The sequence below is a fragment of the Lottia gigantea genome (assembly GCF_000327385.1).
Source record: "Lottia gigantea unplaced genomic scaffold LOTGIsca_7, whole genome shotgun sequence".
NCBI lineage: Eukaryota > Metazoa > Mollusca > Gastropoda > Lottiidae > Lottia > Lottia gigantea.
In genome coordinates this window covers 1,401,158-1,413,128 of record NW_008710370.1, presented here as the reverse complement: position 1 = coordinate 1,413,128, position 11,971 = coordinate 1,401,158, and the positions used below count along the sequence as shown (strand labels likewise).

The 11,971-nt window shown below is 32.0% G+C and overlaps 1 protein-coding gene across 1 annotated transcript; it reads left to right on the top strand.

The window, feature by feature from the left end:
* Positions 1 to 3,844: 3,844 nt before the first annotated feature.
* Positions 3,845 to 10,482, top strand: LOTGIDRAFT_229450 (hypothetical protein; the record flags this gene model as incomplete). Its single annotated transcript, XM_009065459.1, has 6 exons — positions 3,845 to 3,900; positions 4,676 to 4,838; positions 5,143 to 7,861; positions 8,402 to 8,607; positions 9,016 to 9,139; positions 10,337 to 10,482. 6 exons carry the CDS (start codon positions 3,845 to 3,847, stop codon positions 10,480 to 10,482), a joined length of 3,414 nt encoding a protein of 1,137 aa, XP_009063707.1.
* Between the last annotated feature and the right edge of the window lie 1,489 nt (positions 10,483 to 11,971).

The following is an 11,971-nucleotide window of genomic DNA, read 5'->3' as shown; positions in this document are numbered from 1 at the left end:
TAATGACTCAAATTTCCATTTTAACATATTAACCCTAACATTAGTGAACATTGCTTTAACCCTGTGCCAGTGCCTTCTGTTAGATAGTAACTTGTTACCCTTCAACTACCCTAATCTCTATTGAATACACCAGCTGTCTTAATCTGGACCAAACTTCTTGACCAATTCCAATTCCTTGATCACTTGATCCTGCAATTATAAGTACTGGTAGGCTTCTGTTTTGAGTGATAGGTTCAATAGGTGCTGTTCAGGTGGAACAGTACAGGCTTTTATATACCAGATACGACACAACATGGTACGACATGACACAACACGATACGACTTTCCAAACGTCACAACAAATCGAAATACCACCTAAAAACTGCTCGTGGACAGCTTCGCCATTTTTTACTGAAAACCATGTGAACGGCATTGAATGACACAGCAGATAAGAGAAATTTTGGATTTGTCTAAAAGCTCTTTGGAGATTTGTGCTGTGTCATTCCATATCCAGTATGTATATTCCATGCAGTTTCTATGCAATTGTTGATATTTTTTGTGGTGTCTACCATGCTTGTGTTGTATCTGGTGATTAAAGGCCTTATCTCTCAGTTAAATTTCTCTCAGAATTGAAATGGTTCCCATTGACCCTGATAATAATAGCTAAACAATGTAAGATTTGTTTTTAAACAGCACCACTTGAAGTGCTAAATGTATAACTTCCTGTTTGTTTCAAATTGGCATTAAGACACAGCAGGTTATGTTGCTTAATTTCCTCCACAATTTGCTGCAAACAGTGAAAAAATACAGAATTGTATGTTTGAAATTGGTATTGATGAAAAAGATTTTCCAAGTTATTATAAATGTTTATAATTAGACATGGTGAAGAATAAGTAAATATTTATTTTATAATACCAGTATATTGATAGATATGTCTCAATTGATAACTTAATATGTTCATGTCATTTTTCATTCACTTGATTGACACTTCCTGACAATTTGATAAATGGCATTATGGGAATTGTACAAGGGTTTTTTCTGAACTTATTGATAGAAGAGCTATATTTAATATTGGTATTCATCATATTTCCGCCTTTCTAAATGATTTGAGTATTAAATGAAAGATGGATCAGAAGAATATGACTGAGATTTATGGAGATGTGGAAAAAAAATATTTTGATGCATTAATAACTTGCACATGTTTTTGACAAAACAGAAACTATCCATGATAAAACATTTAATATCATTGTAGAATTGTATTTGACAATAAGTATAAAATTATTTCATTTATAATTTGAGAAACTGGTAGACTAAGATATTTTCTACTCAGGTAGAATTCTTATTGAAAGTATAGGAAGTGTTCGCATGCCATGTCAAAATAACATGAAAGTGACTAAAGTTTTCTATTAACTAAAGCATAAAAAGATAAATAAATCTGCTTAATTACAAGTCACTAAACTTCAGCTTATCCAACTCTTACTCTTGAGTGCTTTTTAGTAATTGGTTACGCAAATAAACTTAACTAGCACGTAGATTGTTTGACGTGTAAAAAATGGCTGTGTTGATTAGAAAAAAAATCAATATGGTTGAAAGTTAATTTCTCACATAGACTTACATGGTAGGACATAAAAATGTCATAGTGAAAGGTTTAGGTTAGCATGTTAAGAAGAAGTAGATGTAGAAACGCGAACTAGAACACAGCTTGCCTCGTACATCAAGCTTTCCGTGAGGCAATTCACTTTCCTTAAGTCTGCTTCTAATAAAACTTTCCACGTAAATTATCTAACACGAACAATAGACTAGCATTCTTTTTATCTCCTATTTTTTATCATCGCTGTAGAGGATGTTGCTGAATTTAATCCAATCCTATTGTGTAAGTGATCATACTGCCTTTAGCTTCCCATTTAGGATCAAATTTAGCTTTCATTCTCTGGACTGACCCAAAATATTCTAATTACATCCCAAAGTTTGAATGTAGCAAAACAACTTAAACGCTAAATTATTGTAATTCCTGTCTGTAAGTCATTCTGATCACCTTATGTCATTCTTCAACTGTGTTTGTCAATTGGTTATGAATAAGTCATTTTCATAATGTCAAACTGTTACGAACTGCATCTAATACTTTGACTGCTATGGCCAGCTTTCTTGTATCACAGGTTTTTGTAAATGCAGTGTTTTTATTGGATTGTACACTACAGAATACAGCCAATCACAGCCCTCAATTATATGCCTAGCCAATTGTCTTTCAATTGAGTGATGTGATTGGCTGTGTTCCTTAGTGTATAATCCAATCAAATCACTGCATTTACACCACTGGACCACTGTGACTAATCCTGTGATTCCAGTTCCAAACCAATTGGACTAATAATTGATTTGATAATTGAAAAGAACATCGACAATGCTTTTTTATAGGCCCACATTATATGTCTGGTCAATCTGTCGATCAGTCCATTGGTCCATCTGTCCACAATTGGCTTGTGAACGCAATATAGTTTACAGTTTTATCTGATTTTAATGAAATTTTGTGTGATCATTTATATTGATTAGATCTCGGACAAGTTTGATAATTTTTTGATCAACAGAATTTGAGTTATTGCCCTTAACTTAGTAAAAACGCATCAAAATTTATCACTGGCCTAGGTCACAGACTAGGTGACTGCCCTTGATATACTGAAAATGTATCAAGGAACCACTTGTTTTAATTTATGTTATGGAATGAAGTGTTGAGACTCCATTGAACAGGGAAGACATAATTTCTAGTCGCAAGACATTCCTAGAACCATCTTTTTAGAGATAAGCATTTATTGTAGAATGTTTTGGAACATTAATTCTGTAAATGCAGTCATTTATGTGACTTTATATTTGTAAAGAGTAATTTATTTATGTCTGTTCCTTATTACTTTAAACTTGAATGATTTTATACAAACACAATCAAAACTACATCTTCTATCTGAACATAACCCAATTACATCTAATCACACACACACTGCTAATTAAATTAGGCATTACAATCATTGCACAAAGTCAGCACCCAAAAGGAAAGAACTGTGTCGTCAATTATATTTATGTTATCAAAGGCCTTCAGGCAGAACTAATACATATCAGTGAAATAGTAAAAAATGTGAATAATTTCCTTTGATGTTAGTGTTATTTTGTTACACTAACACCATTAAAATACAATTTATCTAATGATGAGATTGTTTATTGTGCCTCCGAGATTCTTCCAAATTTCATTCCCATCCCAAAATCATCGAGTTTCTGCTTTAAAGTGACACTTTTACTAACATGAGTTGGAAATATTCATAGAGAAATTTGATTTATGGCAAGAAATTATTGATAGACCATAAAAGCAGAAGTGTAGATAAATGGCGTGAAAGTCTTCTGATGTTTTTCTTCCGACACCTAATCATATTATATTGATGTATTATATTTATTCATCCATTTATTTCTACAATTTCTCTTTTTCATCTTCTTCATTCATCTTTTATTTCATTCATCTTTCTATCAGCTAGAATTCTGCACCACCTTAACTCTGAGCTGGAAACAAAATGGTGGTAGGTTTACTTGGTTGAGATGACATCTTTGATTTTCCAACTCCAATCTTCCAGTTTCCCTGCAAAATTGATGCAGGTCGCAGGGACAGACTATGGTTAGAAATGAAAAAAGAGTAAAGAAAATTTTCCTTATTGCACATGGCAATGTGTTTTTTTTTTGTTAGCATAATATGGGTATTAGATACATACAAGTAATGTGCTACATGTAATTCACTGTTAATACATCAGAAATTACCTTCTCTCTAATGTTATTAATCAGTTTCATTAAGACAGTGGTTTTCAACCTGTTAGCTTCCCCGAATCATATCAGCATGAAAAAGATGTACCCGGAAGTGAAACTAAGAACAGATACTAGTCATGGTCTCAGGTAGTATGGAGTACAACATACTAGAAAAAAGTACCCAGAGACAATGTTAGTTGATTTACTTTTTCTGCACCATGTGGGCTAATGAAAACGGAAATGTCAGACCGTGTATTGTGTAGTCATAAAAGATGTTCGCTAGCTTTTCATAGTCTGTGACACATCAAATGTCTCAGAAGAAAAGTCCAAATGGTTAAAAACCTACAAATTAAGAGAAAATTTTCTTAATTTTGATACTTAAAAATGGAATTTTCATATTATTCTCTTGAAGAACGTGAATGGAAACAATGATATACCCTGCTCAACACCTATCTTATAACAAACACACGGAATGTTAGGATATAGAATTCAGTAACAAAGAATAACTTCAGGCAGAGGAAAACCACAAAATAGATAGAAATAATAAATTAGATATATTTAATTCTTTTCTCTCAGTAAACATTATTTCTTTAAACATTGTATAAACTAATTTGGTACACTTTAATAATAAAGATCAGAGTATATTTGCTTCCCCCACCCAACTATCAATTCATGTATTATGTTATCTACATCTGTCTATTCACCTCTATGCCACAAACATTTCTGTAGTCAGTTTGATACAACATCATATTGCGTCATTGATTTCTCAAGATATATGTATATAGAATATACACCCTGCTTGGTTGAATTTTAGGAAATAGACTGTAATAGAGAAATTTAAATACAAATAGGACCTCACTGTTGCTTCATTGTTAGCATTTATTTAAGGCGCGATTTTTATGATACATTTTTCTAATTTCAGAGATAGTAAGATAGCTCAGTTGTTACGAGATTCACTAGGAAATACAACATGTAGAACTTGTATTATAGTTCATGTATCTTCAGCTTTACCACATCATACAGAAACTTTACAAGTTATACAAATGGCAGCCAGAATGCATCGTATGAAACGTAGAAAAGCTAAGGTATGTAGTTTTGATATATATTTAAGGACCGAATAGTTGATTTTTTGTCAATAAATACTGAATACATAGCCAAATACATGTATACGAATTATAATAGCTAAACTGTGCCTGCTTTTTTTGATTTGGGAAAGAATTTCAGTCAGAAATGTATTTATACATTATTCTAAATCATGTCAGTGAATGTTTCTGAAAAAATTTCGAGTCGGCCATGTTGATTTAAATTGAATTTTGATGGTTCATTTGCTTTAATGGTCCTTAAATGTCAGATTTTAAATTGAATACTATTTTATCTTTATTTTTTCAGATTTCAAGTACAAGCTCAGAAGACAGTTCTAATGATGGTAGTGGTAATTTTCATAGACCTTACCGAGGATTACGTATGGGAACATTGCGAGAAGATGTTTTGTATTCTTCGTCTCTTTCAGACCCAGATAATTATACCTCAAGTAGTGAACAGTCTTGTGACACTGCTATATATCTCGGTTCTAATGGACACTCTCACAGTGATCGTGATTTTACAGACAATGAAGGTCCTCCTCGTTCTGTGCCTAGAACAAATCCTCGTCTTCCTCGACGACCTGGTGGGTCAAGGTCATCAGGTGATGAAGGTTCAGCATCTGACAGTGGTAGGAGTATGACTTATTCAGATCATCACAGAGTAATGACATCACCAGGAATCAGGCAGGACATTCAACAGAATGTTCTTCAAATGCACTCAGCACCCAATTCACCACAGCATCACTCACCATCATATTCATCTCGTCATGTGAATCCTCATGCCAAACCTCTTGTCTCAAAACCACAGTTGCCTGCTGATGTCAGAGATGGAAGTCCACATTTACCTGAAAGAAGTCCAAAACATGGTCAAAGCAGTCGAAGACAGAAAGTTTCTGACCCTCACAAATCTGTCAAAGGTGAGCAGTGGATTGATGGTCCAGGTGGTGCTATTTATACCGAACCTACAAAAGTTAGTGAACAGTGGGTAGATGGCCCACAGTTGTTTAAGAAAGGACATCCTCAATCACCTAAACCTGAATCTTCAAGAAAGAAGTTAAAGAATGTTGTTGTAAGTTCAGAAGAAAGATGGATTGATGGACCTCGTGAAATGATAACTGGTAATAAAACAACTTCTAGCAGTAAAACACCACGTGAAATACCACCATCTTCACCGAGTCCAAAATTAAAACATGCTTCAAGTTCTGGATTAAAACAAGCTGTTATTAAACAAATAGATAGTAAATTAATTAGACCAGATAGTATGATTAGTACAGATAGTAATATATCAACTCATGTGGAAGCTGCTTCATCCCGTCCTGTTAGTATTTCTAGTAATGATGGTACTACCACTCAAATTAAAGATACTATTGATATCAGTGAAAATATGGTTGTCAAACCTTTTGTTAGAGACTGGGTTGAAAGACATCATACAGAAAGTGAATCACAGACGATGGTTGGTGCTGAAGATCTTACCAAACCCAAATTTCAGGAATCAGTCATCAAGAAATTACAAACTGTAGCTTCCAATTACAAATCACCTGTTGCTTCTCCTGCTTTATCTAGGAAAGAAGAAGTGTCATCCATCTTCCCAAAAGAACCAGACACATCAAAACGTGTTACAGAATGGGTTAGGTCTGTTTCTACAGAAATCCCAGAAATTTTGGAGAATAGTTCTGTGTGCATGGCAGATGCTGAAACAAACACAGATCATGATTCAGACTTTGAACAAATAGCTTCCAAAGTGAAATTAAATGTAACTTTTGATAGTGCTGAACCAGAAGTGAATATAGTGGATACAAGTTATGACAGTGTTGATACTAGTGATTGTGTTAGTGCTAGAGACTCTATCTATGAAATAGAGGTGGAGGAACGCCTGGAATCTATGCATCTTCTCTCCAGTCAGTTAACAGACAATGAAACTCTCAGTAGCAAATCTTTTAATGATGCAAGTGACACTTTGGAAAAAGAGATTCGTGCTAGTGCTAAATTAAGTAGTTTGGCTGTCAGTAATGACAGCAGCTTAGACAATTCAAAAAGTGAAACTGTTCTCGAGCCTTCTCAATTATTATTGCTACGCAAACCTGATGGTGCTTCAAATCCAAACTTAACTAAAGACACCTTTATGGAGAAGAGCTCCAGTGAAACTTCAAATGTAAAGATTGATCAGATAGAAATTGTGGCCAATGTTATGCAGCAAAATGTTACAGTCTATGACAAACCTTCTACCTCTAGTTTTGTAATGGGACCAAACAAAAAATCTAAATCTGACAATACAGATACTTGTGTTCAGGACAAAGCCAAACCTACTGTGAAATCAAAACCTCCCTTACCCCATAGACTTAATGGAGCTATGAAACCTAGTTCTCTTCCTAAACCAGCATCATGTCCAAGTAGTCCTCGACAAACCCCTTCAACTCCATCTTCAAAAGACAATTCACCTGAGAAAAAACAAAAATCTTTGGTTCTCAATAGCATTTCTAAAACCAGTGATAACAAAGTAAAGAACAAAACAAATGGGTCTGTTTCAAATTCTTCAAGCAATGGTGTTGTCAAGGTGACAATGAAGCCAAAAACACCAAATGGTAACAGCAAACTACCTCTTTTTTCGAAAGGCTCAACAAAAGAGTCCAAAATAAAAAAGAAAGAAAAGGACTTAAAAAGTGCTATGAAAGTGAATGGACAAGTTAGTGACCAATCAGGTAAAAAACAGTGCAATGATTCAGACAGTGGAAATGATAGTGGTATAGTATCTGTTGATAGTAAAAAATTATTATCACCCTACTCTAAAATAACCAAACCAAGAACACCCAGTCATTCTAGTAGTGGTCATGGTAGTGATAATAGTAGTTCAATAAGTACCGATATACATTCATCACATCATGGTAGTAAATCTGATAAAATACATGGTGGTACTAGTAGTGGATATGAGAGTATGTTACGAGAATCAGAAGCTAGTTGTAGCTCGGAGAATGATGATAGTGCTAGTGAAAGTTCTGGAGAGAAAAAGAAAGGAACAAAAAGAAAGGGTAAGTCATATACATGTATTTTGTATTGATCCTGCTTCATAAATTCAGGTTTGTGTACCTGGCACCAGATTAGTCATTTTAGATTCAACTAAATTATGCAAACAGGTGATAATAAAAAAAAGAGCTCACATTGTGTCAAATCCTGATATCATAAACATAGTGTCAGTAATTTGCTTTGAAGAAATATGAGTCTACTGCACTTATTTCCATATCAGGCAATAATATAACTTGATATTGATTCTAAAAGGTAGTGTTTCAAATCATTAAATGATTTACAAGCTTGTCAATGTTTTCCATAGTCTAATCTAACTTAAATTAAGTTGTAGAATTCAAAGTATTTATTTAATACATGAATAGTTGATGAATCAAATTCTCTCTCTACAATGAGAAAACTCACATGTATTATTCCATATTTAAATCCATAAACCAAGATCCATAAGCACAAAAATCAATGATTACATTTCAAAATGTTCAAGATATATTCAGGGTTGTTTTATGATAAAATACACTGTCTTATGTGTCAATATTTTGTTGATTCAGGAACAAGAAGGAGTAGATCAGCTCCTGGTAGAGCATCAGATAGTCCTCCAGATAGTTGTCGTCAAAGTCCAGCTACTAAAAGAAAACCATCCAGTCCATCCATGAAGTCTTATCATGAAACTAAACGGAAAGAAGAACCAATGGAGATTAAGTCCTATACCACTAATGATGTAGAAAGATTACAGAGAAAATGGATTGATGATGAGGTAAGTCTAAAACTCCACCAATAATGGTAATCTTGCTGACTCTATATATGGCCTCTGAAAGTTTTTAAATGCTCACATCTCTCTATGTGAATGTATATTCTCAACATCCATGTACGTCCATCTGTTCACATGTCCTCATGAACACTTTAGAATATACAGTTGTTATCTAATTTTGATCAAGTTTGATATGCATAGGCATATAGACAACCTAAAATAATAATCAAATTTGAATTTGGCAACTAGATATAGACCAACTTTATTCTAGACTACTTCAATTAATAGATTCGATGTTCCATTTTCAGTGGTATAATTTTTGAGACAGTCAGCATGGATTTAGCTAGAGATCTTAATTACTAAGTGTTACTTACTAGAAAATTCACTCACTAATTGTCTTTTTATGTCTTTTAGACTAAGTCAGATCCACGCAAAGAACAAGTTCGTCAGCTTCTCACAAAACAAGACACATTAAAACAAGAATTAGTTACAGCTAAAGAGAATATAATGATGGAACGATCAGGATGGAGTTTTGATTGTAAGTTGCTCATGTGTTTCTCGTGTAAATCAAGACATCCTCCAACAGATGTGTAATGTTGTACAAACTGTGTGCTTTGTTAAGTTTTCATAGGTAGATACACATCTTTATAGATTTATTTGTCTGGTAGCAATGTTTTGTTTCATTAAAAAGAAATGATTTTAGCCATAAAGACTTGGAAATTCAAAATTTGTTCATGCAATCTGATGATCAAGTGTAGCCTGGAAATAGTCTTGTAAAAGATGGCTTTTAAAGATATCAAATTAGCAATACATATTGTATATTGGTCATAATTCATTTTTTGTTTTTTCTTTGTATTTTCTTTGTATTTTGTGATCAAATTATTGCAAATGCAAATTCACATGACCAACATGAGATCCAAAACAATGTAAAACTGTTTTATTTGATCAAAATATCATGAAAAAATCTCCATTTAAAGTATTTAAGCTATTGTCAGTTAGTCAGAATTATTAGTTGTTTCGTTTTTATAGTGGACGTCTGATTTTTTCTATGAGGTTTTGTTGTTTGAAGCATGAAATACTTAAAACTGCAGAGAAATATGTCCCACACAAGTCACAAACAGCCAGAAAAAGATTCATTTATTTACACAAACATTGCGTATCCCGTGGGATCTATTTTTACTGTTCAATCAGACACTGGATCATGAGAAACCACCTATTGTTAATGAATCAATCAGCAATAATTTCACATATTTACCTCCGAAAGTGAAGAGTTGCAGATTAATCAGACATCCACTTTAACTCTTTGGTGCTGACTAGAAGCAAGTCATACCACAATTTTTAAATATGAAAAGTAACATTGTGAGTGGCTCGGCTAATTGAAATTTGGAACCAAAAGAGTTAAAAATTAAATATTTTAAGTGTTAATTACATTTGTTTAGTTAAGTATTTTTTATTTTTTTTTGGCACTATCTCTGTTAAATATTGTTTTTTTCTTATTATTTGAATTTTTGTTGCCAGATTTTCGAAATGGTGCTGATAAAGATTGTGCTAGTAAAAGTTTATAGTAAATTATTCAAATGAACTATGTATATTTTAACTATCAAACATATTATTGCTTGTTATCTTATGACATAATTTGGAGGAATTCAACTAGATTTGTTCAAAATGACAGCAAAATATTTTTGCACAAAATTTGCTGAGAATACTGAATAAAGCTGCATATTGGTACTTTCAGTATTTGTGGCAGAGCATGCTGACTTAAACGATCCAAATATTATTGGTGCACTAGTGAAAGAAACAGAAATACTGGAAAAGAGAGTTATTGCTTGTAAATCTCATTTAATGATGGTCACTTGTTTTGATTCTAAAATATTGGATTGATTATTTGCAAACAAATCATAATAGATAATGTTGATACCTATACAAGGTAGAAATATTAAAACAGAACCTGAAACATGTTGTTGCTCAGAATTTCTGAGCTTATCTATTTCAGTTTATGACTTAACTGAATTTTTTATATACATGGTATAAATAAAATAATGAGACTTTGGTCAATTCCTGTTACAAAAATCATACAACACCTGAAGATTTTATAGAGATCTATGGTAGCTTATGTTAAATATGCAAAGCTTGCTCAAGAATTACATAATTATACATGTATTCTTAATCTGTCAGATTGTAATTATTCTTATTTCAATTTTCATGGATTTTGTTTTTGGCAAATGAAAATTGATAAGTGTGATTATGAATACATATATTTACGTAATGTTTTTTTAAGCAATGTTGACTATGCATAATTTTTCTTAATAATTGTAAATGAGTATGTATAGTTGTATTTTCACTTTTTTTCAATTTACCAAACTTATGTGATTGACTATATACTGAAAATGAATAAGATATTTCTTTTTTCTCAATTAAAGATCTTGAAATAAGTGTTTTGTATAAGTAAACTAGTGCTGGATAAAAGATGTTTATTTACAGAACTCGGTATAATTTATAGTTATATTAACTGTGTTTAAGGTTGTGTTTTTATGTGCAATTATTTTAATGATTATTCAAATTATTTTTATTTACTTGATATTGTATAGTATTGTATTGGTACAGTATATACTACTTTTGTATCATGATAAATTATTTTCTTACTATTGTTCTCAATCTATCATATATCTTGTTATTTGAGAAAGTTTTGTTGCATGTTCTGAAAGAATATATTGAAATTTTGAGAACTGCTTTAAATTTACTTAATCTTATTGAATCTTCTTGATTCAAAGTTTAATACAATTAATTTAAATGACCTATGGAGTTAACAAGAAATTACTTAAAATATGTTGTAAATTTACTTAAAGTATCTTTGAAGTTTAAGATTTATGTGAAATCTACTTATAAAATTGTACTTATTAATATTACTGTCTTTTCTGAATGATTTTGCATTTATAATGATATGGATATTGATATAAAGTATCATTATGAAATTAGTTTTACAGTAGACAATTTCCTGCCAAAATTTTGGACAATTTCAGTTTTGTTTTTGTCAGAGGAAAGTATGTCTATATTTTTGTATCAATGAAATCATTTTAAGACTTCTCAGTACTGTCATTTAAATTCATTTAAAATCAATCAGTAAATTTGATTATTATCAATAGTATGTGGGGTAGGATATTTTGTTTCCACATTTAAATTGTATTTTCTATAAATCATAAACCATGTATTATGTTATGAATTATTTTAAAATGGTGCTTTTAATATGTTATTTATATAAAGAAGTAACTTTCATTGTACCAATACTCGTTCCCTAATGTAAATTTTTAAGGTTCTAAATTTGTTTGTTCAGTGACTTTAAACACAATAATTTTAACAATACTTACAATAT